The sequence below is a fragment of the Sceloporus occidentalis genome, unplaced genomic scaffold (genome assembly GCF_023333645.1).
Source record: "Sceloporus occidentalis isolate IW3139 unplaced genomic scaffold, rSceOcc1.0.p SCAF_3, whole genome shotgun sequence".
In the NCBI taxonomy this organism is placed as follows: domain Eukaryota; kingdom Metazoa; phylum Chordata; class Lepidosauria; order Squamata; family Phrynosomatidae; genus Sceloporus; species Sceloporus occidentalis.
In genome coordinates, this window is record NW_028316983.1 from 249,174,160 (window position 1) to 249,193,525 (window position 19,366).

The 19,366-nt window shown below is 49.3% G+C and overlaps 1 protein-coding gene across 1 annotated transcript in view; it reads left to right on the forward strand.

Moving 5' to 3' along the window:
- The first annotated feature begins 630 nt into the window (after nucleotides 1-630).
- LOC149317781 (NFX1-type zinc finger-containing protein 1-like) overlaps nucleotides 631-19,366 on the forward strand; it is a 39,050-nt gene continuing 20,314 nt past the window's right edge. Inside the window, exons 1-5 of the mRNA XM_089518197.1 lie at nucleotides 631-1,974; nucleotides 7,778-7,919; nucleotides 8,627-8,752; nucleotides 9,318-9,436; nucleotides 11,238-11,372. Of these exons, the coding sequence (XP_089374323.1) occupies nucleotides 652-1,974; nucleotides 7,778-7,919; nucleotides 8,627-8,752; nucleotides 9,318-9,436; nucleotides 11,238-11,372 (1,845 nt within the window). The 5' untranslated portion in view covers nucleotides 631-651. The remainder of the gene's footprint in view (nucleotides 1,975-7,777; nucleotides 7,920-8,626; nucleotides 8,753-9,317; nucleotides 9,437-11,237; nucleotides 11,373-19,366) is intronic.

A 19,366-nucleotide genomic window follows, 5' to 3' on the forward strand; every position in this document is an offset into this window, starting at 1 on the left:
GTTTGTCCCTGGTAAGCTTTAATTGTGGTAAATGATGCACCATAGCTATGAGAACCATGCTATACGGTTAGCAACAGAGATAAGTTCAGCTTTGCCAGTTGGAAACCATTATTATCTGACCCTTTTCCAACTGGGAACCATTCTGGGTTCTGACCTGACTGCAGCCTCTTCTCCTGAGTACAGATTCCTCATCAGATGTGTTGGCACGCCATTCTCCTTAAGGGCCTTCCATAGCTTTTCATGATCTATGCAGTCAAAGGCCTTGCTATAGCTAATAAAGCACATACTGGTTTTCTTTTGCAATGCCCTGCTTCACTCCATTATCCGTCATATGTTCGCATTGCAGTCCCTGGTGCCTCTTCCTTTCTTGAAGTCCATTCAGACCTCTGGGATTTCTCTCTCTCTCTCTGATTGGAGTCTATGTTGCAGAATTTTTAGCATGATTTGAGTCTAGAGTGTGCAAATATTCACAAGTATTCTCCATGTCTCCCCCCTCCAGGTTTTGGGGCTGACCTTGCCCCCCACTGAAGGATGTCTGGGTCCCGGAAGAGGAGCTGGAGTGGGTCACCGCCGCCTCCTCCGCCATGGAAAGCCCCCAGGCTGTTTCCTGAACCCAGGCCCCAGGGGAGGCTGGAGACTCCAGAGGATATCATGGAATCCTTGGAGAGGGTTTGTGACCACAGCCCCAGGCAGCTGTTGTCCTTCTTCCAGACCCACAACTATCAGCTGGCAAGGACACTGGGCAGCTCTGGACTCAGCCCCAGGAAGGTGTACACTCTTCTGCGTGTCATCAGGCATGTGCTGGAAGGGCCCATGGAGCGCATGGAGGTCCAGCCTGTCTTGGACCTGGTCCTGAGCCCGGATTTTGTGCTCCAGAACCTGTTGAGGTTCACCACCAGCCTGGAGACCTTACAGTGCCAGGACGGCCAGATCTCACAGGAGGTGATGGGGGACATAGTAGCCGCCCTCCACCACCTTCTCGAGGCGGCTCCCAAACAGGTGCCCACTCTGCTCTGTTACCCGCTGGACCTGCTCTGTGCCACAGTCCAGAGGCTGCAGAGCCGTGGCTTCCACTTCACATGGATCACCCAGAAGCAGCTGCGAGACACCAAGAGGCTCCTGGATGAGGCCTTCCTGCGGCCGGATGAGTCCAGCGGCAATGTCATGGGGAGCCTGGAGTCTCCAGCTGGTAGGGATGACTTCCACCTCATCCCGGTCTTCCCCACTCCGGAGGACATCTTCCTGGAGCCCACCAGGAGGCTGAAAGCCAACCTCGTGTCCGGCCATTTCAAGAGCGATGAGACGTACCTGGACACTCACTTCCGTCTCCTTCGGGAGGACCTGGTCAAGCCCCTTCGGGACGGGATCTCCTCGCAGTTCACCCTCCGCAGCCTTTTCTCTGACTCACAGAAGCCAGCTGGGGAGCTGCGGCTCTACAGGAACGTCCAGCTGGCCGACGTAGGGACCTCCCCAGCTGGCGTGACCTTCCTGGCCAAATTCCTTTCCAAGCGAACCTCCGCCTCAAAGTGTCTTCTGAGCGGCTCCCTAGTGTGCCTCATCTCCAACGACTGTGACCACGTGCTCTTCGGGACAGTGGCCAGGTCCCACAAGAAGGAGGACCTCCGCAGGGCAGTGTGGCTGGACATCCAGCAGAGCCATACCAAGCTCCTGCGGCTCCTGGGCCGGACCACCTTCACCATGGTGGAGTCGCCCGCCTTCTTCGAGGCCTATCGGCACGTGCTGGAGGGCCTTCAGGAGATGGATGCCACCGCTGTGCCCTTCAGGAAGTACCTTGTGAAGTGCAAGCGGGACATTGCCCGGCCCTCGTATCTGGAGGAGGATGGGGCTGGCCTGGCCACCTTTGACCTTTGTGCTTTGCACCTGCCAAGGGGCAACCCTGGCACTACCATCGCTATGTCTTCTGCTGTTGCTGGCTTTGCTTCACCTGTGGAGGACAATGAGGTCATCCCCAAGGTAGCACACAGAGACCCTGAGAGATGGTCTGGAGGGTGCGGGCAGAGTGTTCATAGAGTCCTAGGGTTGGAAATGACCCCAAGTGACATCCAGTCTAACCCCATTCTGTCATGCAGGAAGACACAATCCAAACCCCCTTCAGAAACCTCCAAAATAAAATACTCCATCACACTTCGAGGGAGCATTGATGGGTTACAGACGGGCAGGGGAAGACGTCTTGAAGGTGTCTTTCCCTGAATATGGAGCGTTCAGACCGCCCGCCCTGGGGGCATGGCTAAGGTGTATGGGGCTTCCACACTGGGGGCAGTGAAGATGCCTCACCTGGGGCCGTTTCTGATCTGTAGCTTCCAAACCGCCGCCTCACAGGATGCCACAAAGAGAGAGGCAGCTTCCGCATGGGCGGCTGCGAACGCGGCTTTTTTTTCTTTTGCCAGCTAAGAAGTGCGCAACTGCGGCAGTCTAGCACCGGCCGGCAATTTCCCTTTTGCCGGCTGCGGAATGCGCATGTACACCATTAAAGGGCTCAGGCCCCTTTAAACTTTTTTCCCCGCCCTACCCAAGAACAAAGGTGGCCTCCTGCCAGCTGGTGATCAGCTGGTGTTAGCATCCTTTTCCACTTGCGCGGTGCTAGTGTCACCGGCATCATGCATATTCATTGTACTGAATATGCAATGCACAGCCATTTTAAATTCCAAACTTTCCTTTATCACTTTCTACAACCAAAACATCCGCCGGCAAAACTTACAACTTCCCGCGATTCTAGCAGCGCATGCGCACATGCTGCTCTAGTGTTAGGGTTATGAGCATTAAAATAGAGTACAGCTGTGCTGCAGCTTCCACATCTGCATGGCATCTGACACTGCAATTAAAGCCTGACTGCAAACCGTGCATGTCCTGGGCCCCCGACTCATTATGCACTGCAGCAGACACGGAGCTTTTAGATGGGCAACTTAAATTTGCGGCATGACAATTGTGGCGTATTGGTGCAACAGCTTACATACGGAGATGCACAAGTACGCCTTTTCTAAAAAAGAAGCGGAAAAAAGCGGCACCCTTTTAATGCCACTTCTTCCCGCTTGGGACGCGTAAGTGGCGCGTTCATGGCGGCATTCAGGTAAAGTCTAAAGGCTATACCTTCATGACGTCATGAGCACACCCCCTTTTTGCCTGTCTGTAACCCATCATTGTCTTCATCTGTCAAACAGCCCTTACTGTCAGGAAGTTCCTCCTAATGAGCTGGACTCTCTTTTCTTGTAGCTTGCATGCACTGCTCCATTGTCTCCTATTCTCTGGAGCAGCAGAAAACAAGCTTGCTCCCTCCTCAACATGGCATCTTTAGGGTTATCATCACATCACCTCTTACAAAGGAGAGAAAACGACAATCCGAAACAGAAACAAAAGCCTACCTGCGGCGCGCGATCTTAAAAGCACACACAAAATTATAAAATTAATAAAATATTACTATAACAAAGTTAAAACAGTACTTTAAAAGTGTAAATTAATACAAATAGTATGTCATGAAATATACAGCCATAAAACCAAGACAAAAGTTGGAAGACATCCCTGAATAGAATAGTCTTTAATTTGGACTTAAAGTGCACCAAATTCATGGTGGAAAACATCTCAGATTTGGAGCGGTTTCTAAGGAAAACAGTCAAGAAATAAGAAGAAGACTAGGAACCGGGACGGCAGATATGGAAGAGAGGGACACGATCCTAAAGAGAAAAAAGGAAACGACAGCACGGCTTCCCTGGAGAACATCTCCATTTTCCATCATAGCCAGGAATGGGCTGGCTCTTGGGGCAATGGTCACTTGTGCCGGCCAACCTGAGCCCTGGGGCAGTTGGACGCATCAGGAAAATGACTCCCTTTATTGTCCAGATGTCTAGCCCTGGTTGTTTTGCAGCTGAGTGAGAGAGAGCCAGTTGGGAGCAGCGGTCTGAGTGTTGGACTCTGACTCTGGAGACCAGGGTTCGAATCCCGACTCAGTGATGCCTCTGACCAAGTCTTGCCAAAATCCCTAGGACAGAATAGTCATACATTATTTCCAACTTTGTTGTCGTGTAAGGCGAACCTATTACAGGGTTTTCTTGCCAAGTGACTTTGGAGGGCGGTTGCTATTGCCATCCTCTGAAGCTGAGAGTATGTGACGTGCCCAAGCGTCTGGAAACCATGAAGCCTTATGAGGAAAGGCTTGGGGAGCTGGGGATGTTTAGCCTGGAGAAGAGAAGGTTAAGAGCTGATATGATAGCCCTGTTATCGCTCTCCAGCTTCAATCGATCTTGGATGGGACGGATTTTCTAGACCAATTTCAAACCGGCTTCTGGGCGGGCTATGGAGTTGAGACTGCCATGGTCGCCTTAGTCGATGATTTCCATCTGGGCATGGACAGGGGAAGCGTGTCCCTGTTAGTGCTTTTGGACATCTCAACGGCTTTCGATACCATCGACCATGGTATCCTTCTGGAACGCCTGAGGGAGTTGGGAATCGGGGGCACTGCGCTCCAGTGGTTCCGTTCCTACCTCTCGGGTAGATTCCAGATGGTGCAGCTGGGGGACGTGTGCTCTGATAAGAGGGCCCTTACATCTGGTGTCCCTCAAGGAGCCATTCTGTCCCCCATGCTATTTAACATTTACATGAAACCGCTGAGAGAGATCATCCAGAGGTACGGGGTGCGGTGTTATCAGTACGCTGATGACACCCAAATAGTCTTCTCTGTATCTCCGACTGATTCAGTGACCAAGGATGGCATCTCTCCTCTTCTTGCCTGTCTGAACTCGGTAATGGGCTGGTTGAGGGAAAACAGACTCAGCTTGAATCCAGAGAAAACGGAAGTGCTCGTGATAGGTTCTCCCGGCCCGGGATTAGAGGTTTGTCCACCTGTCCTGAATGGGGTCACGCTTCCCCTGAAGGACTCAGTTCACAGCTTGGGAGTGCTCCTGGACTCGTCTCTCCACCTTACATCTCAGGTGGATGCGACGGTCAGGAGCACCTGTTATCAGCTTCGATACGCCAGCTGCGTCCCTACCTGGACCAGAGGGACCTTGAAACCGTATTACATGCTCTGGTCACCTCTCGATTGGATTTCTGCAATGCGCTCTACATGGGGCAACCCTTGTACAAACCCAGAAGCTACAGTTAGTGCAAAATATGGCAGCGAGATTGGTCGCTGGTGGTTCCAGGTCAGACCACATAACACCTATTTTGAAAGACCTTCATTGGCTGCCTATTTGCTTCCAAATGTTGGTATTGGTAATGACCTATAAAGCCCTAAATGGCTTGGGCCCAGGGTACCTGGAGGACCGCCTCTCCCCATATAATCCGCCCCGCACTCTCAGGTCAGCAGGGAAGAATCTGCTAGAGGTCCCAACTGCACGTTATGCAAGGACCTCGCTACGGACCTTTTCCATCTCGGCCCCAAGACTATGGAATAATCTTTCAGATGAGCTCCGCTCCACCACATCTTTAGAGACTTTTAAAAAGAACCTTAAGGCCTTTTTCTTTTCTCAAGCCTTCCCCCCATGAGATGTTAGTTTAAGTTCCACCCCCTCGGTTTGACGACCTTGTGATGTTTATGGATTTCCCCATTCAGCTGAACCTGTTGTTTTTATTGTTATTGTGATTGTTTTTAGATACTGTTTTAATTGTTTTTATCTTGATGTATTTTTCACTTAAACTTGTACGCCACTTTGATCAAAAATTGGAAAAGCGGGATATAAATAAACTATTTATTATTTATTATTGTTATTTAAATACTTGAAGGGATGTCATATTGAGGAGGGAGCAAGCTTGTTTTCTGCTGCTCCAGAGAACAGAACCCAGAGCAATGGATGCAAGCTCCAGAAAAAGAGATTTCGCTTCAACATTAGGAAGAACCTACTGGCAGTAAGGGCTGTTCAACAGTGGAACACATTAGTGGAGGCTCTCTCCTTAGAGATCTTTAAAGAGAGGCTGGATGGCTATCTGTCAATGGGGATGCTTGGATGGAGAGTTCCTGCATGGCAGAATGGGACTGAACTATATGGCCCTTGGAGTCCCTTACAACTCTAGGATTCTATAGTTTAAACAAAATAATCTTAAGGTGACAGGGCTATACCTCCAAAAACAAAGTAAATCCAGATCCTTTGCAAATTCTCAAGTCGAGTCCATTGACTGAATCTGCTTACAGGGGAATTTCCAACCCAAGGCATGGCAATCGTTCTTAGGAAGAGTCATATAATGTGGGCCATTGTTTGCTGCCTTTCTCAGAAGTGGAGGAAGTGTCATTATTATTTCCATTGGCAAAATGGGTGTTTAGAAGCGGAGTTGCCCAATATTTGGCAGAACGGAGCTCAGTACAAAGAGGACACAATCTGTGCCACCAGACGCACGGACGCTGCGTGGTCCCTGGTCCATGAGTGGCCAGAACAGAGGCAGCCGTGATCTTCCTTCTGGCGGCCATTTCGGGGTGGTTTTGAGTTTTTATATGGATCTCAGGGGCCCTGGGCGGATGGGGTGAGGGTGAGTCAAACGGCCACATTTGTGTACTATTTATGGTTGCTTTCAAGCAAAACAATTCAAGAAGGGTATTGAGAAGCTGGAGTGTCCAGAGGAGGGCCACCAAAATGATGAAGGGTCTGGAAACCAGGAAGCCCTATGAGGAAGGACTGAGGGAGCTGGCTGTGTTTAGCCTGGAGAAGAGAAGGTTCAGAAAGGTGATATGAGAGCCCTGTTTAAGTATTTGAAGGGATGCCATATTGAGAAGAGTGTGATGTCTGCTGTTGGAATTCAAACTTGTAAGAATCCACACAGAGTCCAATCTTTATGTAAGAGCAGTAAGTTCATTCATCCTTGAGCTACTGAGCACAGCCAGTCCCAGGAGGGTGAGATGAGGAAGAGAGCAATCAATCCCTCTCCAACCCTCTTAATAGTATATATAGACTACAGGTGATATCTCTAAGGGCTGTGTCTTAAAGGTACCTTGCATCACAGAGGGAGCAAGCTTGTTTTCTGCTGCTCCAGAGAATAGGACACAATGGATGCAAGTTCCAGGAAAAGAGATTCAAACTCAACGTTAGGAGGAACTTCCTGACAGTAAGAGGTATTTGACAGAGGAACTTACTGCCTTGGAGATTTTGGTGGAGTTTCCTCCTTGGAGGTCTTTAAAAAGAGGCTGAATGGCCATCTGTTGGTATACTTGGATTGAGAGTTCCTGCATGGCAGAAGGGAGTTGGACTTGGGATCTAAAGTCCCTCAGTGAGCATTTATGCTCAAGTGGGGAATTGAAGTCTGGAGGTCAGGGTTCTCCCAGAGACATAATAATAATAATAATAATAACAACAACAACAACAACAACAACAATTTGTATCCTGCTTTCCCTATATTGGATTGAGACATAGACTCCTAGATATGGAAGAGACACAAAGGGTCCTGATGCAGCCCCACCCCTTTATTCTGCCATGCAGGAACTCTCCATCAAAGCATCTCCAATGACAGATGGCCATCCAGCCCCTGTTTAAAGACCTCTAAGGAGGGAGACTCCACCATAATCTCCAAGGAAGAAGTGTGTTCCTCTGTTGAACAGCCCTTACTCTCAGGAAGTCCCTACTAATGTTGAGCTGGAATCTCTTTTCCTGCAGCTTGCATCCTTTGTTCCGGGTTCCAGTCTCTGGAGCATCATATAAATATATTTATATCCCACAGCATGCCATGGGCTCTCAGTGTGGCATACAAGAAAGACCGATTTAAGCCACTTGAAGCAATACAGATACTTAGCTGGTGACTGACCAATGGTGTCCATGTTGTGTCTCTTGTGTGGCCGCAGGTGGATCTGGCATCCGTGAGTCTCTTCTGCCCTCAGCTCTGGACTCCGGAGACCTTTCCTCACCTGGACGAGTCCCAGATTTCGGCCGTCCGGATGGCTCTGAGCAGCGAGTTTGTGCTGATCCAGGGCCCACCTGGGACAGGTGAGGTGATGTCCGCATCGGAAGGTCTGTTGATAAAAACAAAGGGTTTGCTGGCTTCTAGAGATAGGAAAGTAAATCAAAAGGGTCAGTCTGCAAGACTTGCCCCTCCATTCCATCTTAAGCAAGAAGAGAAACAGCGAAATGCAGGCTGACATCTAATATCATTCATTTCCCTCCCTCCTGTTTGGTTTGTAACTCCTTTGCCTGATGAAGAAGCAGCCAGAGAAGCTTTGAAAGCTTGCAACGTTTATATTGTGCATTTTGCTTGGCCCAATAAAGGAATCAGTGTTTGGTGGGGTTTTGTCGTTCCCTTAATCGAAAGGGGTTTGTGCATTCAGTTAATCATTAACGCGCTAAAAGTTTGATTTGGTCAAATTTGCATTAGTGCCAGAACATCTAACCCATTGCATTTATCTAGGGGTAGCCATGTTGGCCATATAGCAAATCCAATAACATCCAAACACTGGATTGGATCCCTTTATTGGGACAACCAAAATACAGAATTATGTGCTGCAAGCTTTCGAAGTCACACTGGCTTCAGTTGTAGCAAAGACTGAGTTCCATGGGATATTTGGTGGTGCTACAAGGAGGAGGCATGGATTGGGACCCTCCCTCCACCAAACACATGGTTTTGGGGTCGAGAAGAGTGGGCCCCTTTCCATCCCAGGAGGATGGAGCAGCTGTGAAAGTTTCCGGTTCCCTTCCAGGAAAGACGTTCATTGGACTGAAGATTTTGAGGGTCCTGTTGGACAACGAGACCCTCTGGAACAAGGCTGACACACCTTGCCTGGTTGTCTGCTACACAAACCATGCGCTGGACCAGTTCCTGGAAGGTAAGTGCAAGGAGCGCACTCAGGGAGCGGGCAGCGCATTCTTCGGTGACTCTCTGGAACTGTGTCCGGAAGAGGGGCGGCCAAAATGGTCAAGGGCCTGGAAACTATAAAGTCCTATGAGGAGAAAAGCAGATTAAATGGGTTTACTATTACTACTACAGTGGGCTCTTGCTATCTACTGGGGTTTGATTCCAGGATCCTCTGTAGTTACCAAAATCTGGGGATGCTCCTGGCACAGTAAAATGGTTTCTTTTATATAAAATGGCAATATCAAGGTTTGCTTATTGGAATATATATTTTGCGGGGAGTATTTCCAAGCCATGGATGGTTGAATATGTGGATAAATAACCCATGGATACAGAAGGCAGGCTGTATATCTTAAAGGTGGGAACTCAGGGTGGCACTTTCCCCTGGTTTGCGCAGTGGCAATGCCAAGTAGGGTCAGCAGACCCTGTGCTTCTAGGTGCAACTCTGCTCCAGCTGCACACCAAGGTATGTTTCCCGAATGGCCGCCAAGCCATTCTCCCCAAGTTTTCTCCCTTTCTTCCCCCGAACCTAATTCTAGGGATCCTGGATTTCCTGCCGACTGGAGTGGTCCGCATTGGAGGCCGGAGCAAGAGCGAGAAGGTCAGCGCTTGCTCCTTGAGGAACCTGGCCAGGAGCAACAGGCAGCACTTTGGCATGGTATTATTATTATTATCATTATCATTATCATTATTATTATTATTCTACAGTATTTATTTGTATCCCGCTCTCTTTCCAAAACTGGGGCTCAAGGGTAAGATGGCCGGCCAGAGATGGAAGTCTCCTCGGTCTTTGTCACATTTTGGAATAATTGCATATACAGAATAATAATAATAATAATTATTATTATTATTATTTGTATACCGCCCTCTGGCAAACCAATCCGGGAGGTTGACAACAGTAAAATATAAAATATAACAATTAAAAACACTTTATCCCTCCCCCCCTTAAGACAGTATTAAACAGTATAACATATTAAAAACACAATATCAAAGCATAAAAACAACAATTAAAGACTAAAACCCCTGATATCCCTCTGTTGATCCTCAACCATCACTAAGATGGGGCCACGGGAGGAATGAGGGAATCAGGGAACCTGGGCCGGGATGGTTAATCTGGAATGCGATATCTTAGAGATGGGAACTAAACATGAAATTCATTTATGTGTCCTATGCACCTTATAAACATAGCCTGCAGGTAATTTTATACACAATTCTTTCAATAATTTTTGTGCACGAAACAAAGTTTATGTACATTGGACCCTCGGGAAGCGAAGGGGTCGCTCTCTCGACCATCAATGAGGACAGTTGGGAATAGTTCAGGTTTTGGATTTCTGGATCAAGGGGACTGTATAACCTTTGATGCAGCGAGGGGCTTGCCATTCATTCCTTATGCTAAATGTTATTTTGCAGTGTTTCAATTATACCATATCATCTAGTCCAGCTTATTGGGAATGTGAACCTGGTACCCTAAAAACTAACTAGCAAGTGTGCATTTAGAGCAGGATTGCTGGTTTAACAAAAAAGTGGATGTTATCAATCCCTGCCTTCAAAATACTTTACACATCCGGCTTTGGTGGACAAACATCATGACTTCTCAGCCTTCCCCAGTTTGCCCATTCTTAGCTCACCCCCCCCCCCCATTGTATTTTATTTTAAAAGATGGGCCTAAAAATACATTTTCTGCAATAGAGAGCTATTTGATCATGATAAACCTAAATCAGCTGAAGAAGTCTTACAATTAAATTCAGTTGCACCCAACTGGTTTCAAAACAAACCGTTTATCTCATTGGCTGCACTTTTGAAATTCAAAGAAGACCGGAGAAAGGCTGTTTTATTCCTTATATTTATATTCAAGGCCTTGTCTTGGGGGCAGAAACCAAGGCATGGAAGGATTATTAGGCTAAATGGTTTCCCAGGAGTAAAAGAACAGTGCAAATGGTCGGATGATTGGTGTGAATGCATTGGAGAAAGGGATTTGCGTTCCTCTCCAGAATGTCCCTGTCCCAAGTAATCACAAACAATCCCCTTCTTTGTCCACGATCCCTTCACAACCTTCTTCTAATGATGGAAGGGATGATGGCTTTGGGAAATCTCATCATGGTGGGTGCCCACTAACTCCCTTGCTGGCACAAACCAGTTTCCCAAGCGTAAAGAGGTCAGGCGTCCACAGTCTGGCCATTCCTGGGTCACCCACCCCAGCGTCCCTTTTAATATTCACTAGATCAGTGGTTCCCAACCTGTGGGTTGGGACCCCTTTAGGGATTGAATGACCCTTTCATGGGGGTCGCCTAAGAAGTAGCAACGAAAATAATTTCATGGGTTTGGGTCACCACAACATGAGGAACTGCATTAGGAAGGTTAGGAACCACTGCACTAGATATTAAACAGGAGGGGTGATGGGGGGGCCAGGCCTTGGGGTAACCACCCCCCCCGCGTCTGGCGGCTCTTCCTTCCCACAGATGCTGAAGAGCCTTCGGAAGCAGAAGGAGAAAATTGCCTTTTGTGCGGAGGTGCTGCAGTTGCTCCAGAGAGGGGTTCTGTCCGAGCGAGAGCTGGAGGCTGAGATTGCGGATGACCACCTCTGGATCCCCCAGGTAAGGAGGAAGAGGAACCGCCCACCCAATACACAGACACATGCACACATCCCGACACGGTCCCTTGAGCAGGGGGTTGGCCTGGACCAGAGTGACCGCCAGATATGTCCTCTCCACCATGGAGCACAAGGCACCACAAAATGGAGGATGTTGCCCAAGGGAAGCTGAAAACACTCATATAAATATAATTTCATCTCCTATGGTTTATTTACAGCTATATGACTTATACGGTCAGCCCTCCACATTTGCGGCTTTATTCATGGCGGTGACTGATATGTTCTCTCTAGGTCCTCCAGCGCAATTTTGTAGGCATTTGTAGGTCCTACAGCATGGTTCTGTGGCCAGTATCTGGTTGCTGTTGACCACAGAGGGGTGGGTCTCACTTGTGATTTACAATGATTTAAAATACACCGGTTTCAGTTAAATCGATTCAAAATAACCCTGGTCTTATCCCGCGTTCAGAATCGCTTTTTTTTCTTCGCTCATTTACCAACTGATTCGCTTTAAGTGGTCCGCTTTCGTTCCTATTCAAATAAAACGGTGTATATATAAACCGGTTTTAGCCTTATTTCGTTCCCACTCACCATTTTGGGGCTGTCAATCAAAGCGATGTCATCATAACATCACTTTTAAATTTTGCGTTTTTTTATAAAAGAGCCAATGAGGAGGCGCTTAAAGTGCCTATGAGTCCTGCAATTATTTGTGGGGAAGGATGGTTGAGGGAGAGAGAAAACTGCCTCCCCAAAGCACTTCTGCTAGGCTGCTGCCTTGGAAGAAAGATCCCAGAGAGGCTGAGGGAGGCTGCAGGCAAAGTGAATTTGGGGAACCCAAGCTGTTTCCAGAGGAACTATGGGATGGGTTTTGCAGGATAGCATCCCCGCTTCATGGCTCCCAAGACAGCCAGGGAGCATCCCTTCAGAGAGCCCAGAGATCAATGGGGGAGGCTGCAGGCAAAGCGAATTTAGGGAAAGCTGCTTCCAGAGGAACTATGGGATGGGTTTTGCAGGACATATCCCCGCTTCATGGCTCTACAGACAGCCCAGGGAGGGAGCACTCTTCCCCAAAGATTCTCTTTCCAGGGTTGGAAGATGGGATCAAGGAGGAGAAGGCAGATTCCGTTTGGGAAGGAGAGATGGAAAGGCTCTATTTCCCCCCAGATTGCTGTGCAGCCACCCTCTCCTCCGTTGGCTCTCCCCACACAGAGGGGAGGTTGCAATCCACCGGGGGAAGCCTTTAAGAGTCCTTTGACAGATGCGGGCGCTTGAGCGGCCGGGACTTCAGGCGCTTAAAGTGCTGAAGAGATTAAGTGCCTGTAAACCATTAAAAAAAAATTAAAAAATAATCATCTCTTAAAAAAGACCGCAGCGGACAAAGGGGTGAGGGAAGCAAAGATGGCAATGACCATGACGGATGGGGACAATAAGGGCAACTCCCCCAAGCCAGCCCATTGCGCTCCGCTCCTCCCATCCAGCTAACCCGATTTCTGAGGCTGATCGTTCCTATTTAATAACCCAATTCCTATTGTCTGGGCTTATATCTGTATTGTTCTCATGTCAGTAACCTGCCTTGTGACAGCCAGTGTGGTGTAGTGGTCTGAGCGCAGGATTACAACTCGAGAGACCAGGGTTCAAGTCCTTATATAGCAGTGGAAACCACCTGGGTTTCCTTAGGCGAGTCACAGTCTTTCAGCCTCAGAGGAAGGAAAAGGCAAGCTCCCTCTGAACAAATTCTACCAAGGAAGCTCCATGATAAGGTCACTATAAATTGAAAATAGTTTGAAGGCACACAACAACAACTAGCTGCCCTGAGTTCCAGTTTTGGGAGAAAAATAGAATATAAACAAGTAATTGTCGATATTCATTCTGATGCCTTAATCAATCAACTGTGCTAGCAGATGACTGCCCCTTCCCTGGTCGTTTTCTGAGGTTCATTTCTCTGTGTGTGTTGGGGGGGGGGATTATTCCCACAAGCTTCTAGGAATAACTTTGATTGCTTGCATGAATTCCACATTTCTCCTGGGCTTCTTTCCTTCTTATCCAGACCTGATGTGATGGGTTTGAGGTGGAAGGTTGTCCTTAGGGTCCATGGGGTGCCCACAGACTGCAGTGTGTCCACCTGGGCACATATAAGTTCAGCAAGGAGGGTGTTGTGTAATTTTTATCCTCACGGACACATTCCCAGCCTCTGATTTGGATTTCCTGCATGGCAGAATGGGGTTGGACTGGATCAGGGCCCGTGAGGTCTCTTCCAACTCTACGATTCTATGATTCTATGATTCTATCCCGAATCAAGGAAAAAATGTAGGTTCGACTCTTCTATTTTTTTAACACGGGTTATACGCCTTTAACACGGATTAAATTAAAATCCGATTGACGATTCGAATTTTAGTGGGAACAATTGCGGGTTGCTCTAGAACTGTTCTAGAGTTAATTCGGTTTCTAATAGGAATGCTGTACCTTGTATTCGATTTGTAACACGGAGTATAAGCCAGTGAGAACCAGCCCAGAGTTGCACAGGAGGACCTAGAGGTTCCTAGACAGGTGCTTTCTTAGGTTTAAACATCGTTTTGTATTTGCCATTTTCCCACTTTCATGAGGGTCTTATGCCTCAAACCCCAGCAAATGTGGAGGGACCACTGTACTGTAACTTATTATGGACTCATTTTGCTGATGAACCATTCGTTAAAATGTAGAACATTACTCAACAAAAGCACTTTTATAAAGGTAATAATGTAAATATAAACTCATTTCGTGAGTTTCCGGTGATCAAGGCAGTTTAACAACCTATTAAAATTACAACAATAACAATTATAAAAACATCAAAAATAAATCCCAAATACAACAATCTAAAATATCTCAAGCTAGCTCTATAGTGCTGCTGAGAGGGGAGAAGGGAGTACTTCAGGGGTTTTTAGGGGTATGCCTGCTGGAACAGGTGTGTTTTTAACCCGGAGCTTGCCGGGAAGCGAGTTCCAGAGCTTGGGGGCCGAGGTAGAAAAGGCCCTCTGAGTAGTGGTGGAATATCTAGCCTCTGGAACTCTTAGCAGTTGCTGCCCTGTTGATCTGAGTGTGCAGGGCGGATTGTATGGAGAGAGGCGGTCCTCTAAGTACCCTGGGCCCAAGCCATTTAGGGCTTTATAGGTAATAACCAACACCTTGTATTGCGCCCGGAAGTGAATAGGCAACCAATGAAGGTCTTTAAGGACCGGTGTTATATGACTGGCCCTGGATGTATCAGTGACCAATCTTGCCGCCATATTCTGCCCCAATTGCAGCTTCCGAGTTTGGTACAAGGGTTGCCCCATGTAGAGCGCATTGCAAAAATCCAAACGAGAGGTTACCAGAGCGTGTACTACAATTTCAAGGTCCCTCTGGCCCAGGTAGGGACGCAGCTGGCGTATCAGCCAAAGCTGATAACAGGTGCTCCTGACCGTCGCATTCACCTGAGATGTAAGGTGGAGCGAAGAGTTGGGAAGCACCCCCAGACTGCGTACTGAGTCCTTCACGGGAAGCGTGATCCTGTTTAGGACAGGTGGAAACACCGCCGTCCCCGGACCGGGAGAACCTATCACGAGCACTTCCGTTTTCTCTGGATTCAAGCTGAGTCTGTTTTCCCTCATCCAGCCCATTACTGACTCCAGACAGGCCACGAGAGGAGAGATGCCATCCCCGGTCACTGCATCAGTTGGAGACATAGAGAAGACTATTTGGGTGTCATCAGCGTACTGATAACCCCGCGCCCCATGTCTCCGGATGATCTCTCCCAGCGGTTTCATGTAAATGTTGAAAAGCATGGGGGACAGAATGGCTCCTTGAGGGACACCAGATGTAAGGGCCCTCTTATCGGAGCACACGTCTGCCAGCTGCACCATCTGGAACCCAATACAAGGTGTTGGTTGTTACCTATAAAGCCCTAAATGGCTTGGGCCCAGAGTACTTGGAGGACTGCCTCTCCCCATACAATCTGCCCCGTACACTCAGGTCAGGTGGGAAAAATCTTCTGAGTGTTCCCAAGACTAGATTTGTACAAACGGCGCAAAGGGCATTTTCTGTTGTGGCCCCGCAATCTTGGAACGCTCTCCCTGAGGAGCTCCGCTTAGCCCCCTCCCTGGAGTCGTTCAAGAAGAACCTAAAGACTCATTTATTTTGTCAGGCCTTCCCTCACATGTTCTGATTGTTTTTCCCCTGTGTATTGTCTATTGTATTGTGTATTGTATTTTTAGATAGATTGATTATTAATTTTTAACTGATTTTATGATGGATTTTAATGATGTATAGTTGTGTTTGGTTTTATTTGGGGTATTCTTTATCGTTAAATTTGTTTTCTTTTTAACCTGTATTGTATTGCATTGGTATTGTTTGTAAACCGCCGTGATCCTGGGAACGGCGGTATAGAAATAAAATTTCAATCAATCAATCAATCAATCAAACCTCCTAGAGAGGTAGGACCAGAACCACTGGAGCGCAGTGCCCCCAATTCCCACCTCTGCCAGGCGCTCCAGAAGGATACCATGGTCTATGGTATCGAAAGCCACTGAGATGTCTAAAAGCACTAACAGGGACACGCTACCCCTGTCCATGCCCAGACGGAGATCATTGACCAAGGCAACCATAGCAGTCTCAACCCCGTAACCCGCCTGAAAGCCGGTTTGAAATGGGTCTAGATAATCTGCTTCATCCAGGATCGATTGAAGCTGGATTGCAACCGCTCTCTCGATCACCTTCCCCAAAAATGGCAGTAGTGAAACTGGCCGATAATTGTTATGCAACAGGGGGTCGAGGGAGGGCTTTTTCAGCAAAGGTTTTACAATGGCCAATTTTAAGCTAGATGGAAATTGCCTGTCCCTCAGTGATGTATTAATTATACGGTGTAACAATGTAGTTACTACCGGTCCCCCCTGTGCCAGTAGCCACGAGGGACAGGGATCGAGAGAGCAAGTTGTCTTCCTAACACTTCTAAGGATCTTGTCCACATCCTCGGTACTGACAGACTCAAAATGATCCAGTATAATCGAGTCCACGGAAGCTCTGGAGGCCTCTACTCTAGGTTCTGCTCTAATGCTGGCTTCAAGACCTTCACTTATCCGAGAGGTTTTATCCACGAAGTTGTTAAATTGGTCACAGCAGGCTTTGGATGGTTCAAGAATAGGGTTCAGGGCGGGGGGGAGCTGGGTAAGCTCCCTCACTACCCTGAACAGCTCTGCTGGACGCAACTCCGCGGACGCGATACGTGCAGCAAAGAACGAATTCTTTGCTGCATCTATCGCCTCTCCATAGTCCTTCAAAAGAAGGTCTAGGAGAGCCTTGTCAGCTAAGCGCTGGTTTTTCCGCCTGTCACGCTCTAGATGTCGCAGCACCCGCTTCCTTGCCCGGAGATCTTCTGGGCAAGGAATTATTCTTCTTCTTTGTGGTCTCTGCGAATCATACAAATGGGTTTCACTGTGCCTGCGCAGTGCTGTTCAGATACTTCTGGAATCACTGGGCAAAGTACACTTTGCAACCCAAAGAAACTTTTTGGCGGTAATCCCGCCCACCTCCTATAAAAGCCCGGTTCCCGCTCTTTTCCCCAGTTCCTTTTTTCCGCCGCGCTTGGCTGCTGTTTGGAACTTCACTCTTTTAGCTCGTTTGGATCACTGGTTTTTTGACTCGGACTGTTTTTTGACTTTGGCGATTCTTCCTCCCCCCTTGACTGGACCGTTGGACTGTTGACCTCGATTTTGGATCTCGTCTCTGTTTCGTCGACTTTCGAAAATGTCCCCCCCTTCAAGAAATGCGATGTCTGCGGGGGTAAGGTCCCGGTGCAGGACCCACATTCTTCCTGCCTTCTTTGCCTGGGGAGAGACCACGACGCGAAGGCTTGCACCCTCTGTAAGTCGTTATCTTCCCAAGCCAGAAAGAACCGGGAATCGTGACTAACCTCCGCGATTGCCCTGGGCAAAGTTCGGGAAGGGGACTCTTGACCGTCTTCCGCGCCCCTGGCTGCCGTTGTGCCTTTGGCTCCTCCGGCCCGTGAGGGCCCATCTAGTGCTCCTCCTTCTTCCGTGGCTGACCCGGTTAAGGAGCCCAATGTGGTCTGCGGCTCCTCGAAGCCCAGTACCACCACCAAACCCACCCAGCACCCTCAGAAATCGGGGTCTGTGGGTTCAGCCGCTACTTCGACTTCGGCCCAGCTTCTTGGAGTTTCGGTAGAGTCGTCTACCTCTTCAGACCGGGTGGTCTCTGACCATAAATCCCGTAAAGCGGCTGCATCGACTTCCAAGACCGCCTCCAAACCGGCAAAGGACCTCTCTAAGATGCCAAGAGCCGACAGGACCGAGGCATCGGGGTCCAAGGCTACGGATGGTGCCAGTTCAGGGCGCAGGATCTCTGAATCGCCGATCCTGTTTTTTCCTCCGGATGCACCACGGGAAAAGGTGGCCAAAAAGAGACATGTGCCGGAAGCATCCCCGGATGTGGCCTTATCCAAGAAGCCTAAGCCGTACCGGGACCAGTCTGATTCGCATTCCAAGGCGAAGAAGAAGTCTGACAAAGGGGACCGTCATCGCCCCCGTGTGGACGCTTCCATCCCTGTGGAAACGGGCACCGAAGTCGCCCTTCAATCTTCACCTCGCCGGGATGTTGGGGAGGCTCCCCGGGACAAGGAAGCCGCCGGGATGGTGGACGAAACGGGACAGGCCTCATCGGTCCCGCGCCCCTCCGCTTCTACGGTGCCCTTCCTCCTGTCTGACGAGGAAGACTCTGTCGGACATCCTTCAAGGTCGCCGTCCCCTACGACCCTCTCTCCACCTAGAGGCGTTAGAGATGACCTGTTCTACCACGCAGAGGCGGACCAGTTTTACCTACCTGTCCCTAAGCGAGTCACCTTGTCCAATCTCTCCAGGCGGGATCGGGGCCGCGACGATCGCCCCCAACAGGCTGGTCGTAGGGATCACAGCCGTAAGGATGACCGCCCGAGACGCGAACCTGCTCCGAGGGAGATGCTTCTTCCTTCTCGGCCCCGTCCAGCTGAGACACTCAGGACGACTACCGCTATCCTCGCTGTCTCGTCGGACTCTGAACCGGACCATCTTCCACACTCCGACGTTGCTTCGGTTGATGAGGATGTCCCCCATCCGTCTCTTCAGGATCTCCATCAACCGGATGCGGCTTCTCCGTCCGACGATGTCCGCACCTTCGGGGAACACATGATCAAGATGTCCAGGGCTCTGGACATTGAGTTGGCTTACCCGGAGGAGGATGCTAGGGATCCGGTCGAACGACGAGTGCATGGTCGGGTTCAAACACCGCCCGCCGTCCCGTTCTTGCCCTCGTTGGAGTCCATCCTTAAGCGCTCTTGGGACTCCCCGGCCTCACTTCTCGGCCCGCCGCGGAAGATCGAGTCTCTGTACAAGGTGTCGGCGCCGGGCGCCCCCGGCTAGCAACCCACCCACGACAGAATTCGGCTATCGTTGAAGGGGCCCAGCAGACTTCAACTCAGCGCCAAGCTACCTCCCCTATGGACAAGGAGGCTAAGAAGATTGATGCGCTGGTGAAGAAGTCTTATGTGGCGGCCGCTTTGGTAGCGAAGGCAACCAACTACATCGCATGCATGGGTGCCTATGTGCAGACCCTAATGGAAGGCATTTCTCCTCTGGTCCCCGATGTCCCGGATGAGGTGCAAAGACCGCTTGTTGAGATCCGTGATGAAGCGCACTCCATTGGGAGCTGGCTTATAACGGCAGCGAGGAATGTCACCGAATGCTCCGGCAGGACCATGGCGGCTGCCATCGCCCTCAGAAGGCATGCTTGGCTCCGGGGATCTGACCTGAACCCGAGCGTCCGCGCAACCATTGAGGACATGCCCATTGACGATTCGGGACTGTTCCACGCGGACACCGACGAAAAGCTGAACAAGAAGTTCAGAATGAAAGCGGCTGCGAGGAAACACGGCATGTCTACTCCAATGCCATCTTCATTCTGCAAGCGCCTTCGCCCTTGGCAGCAACAACAAGGTCA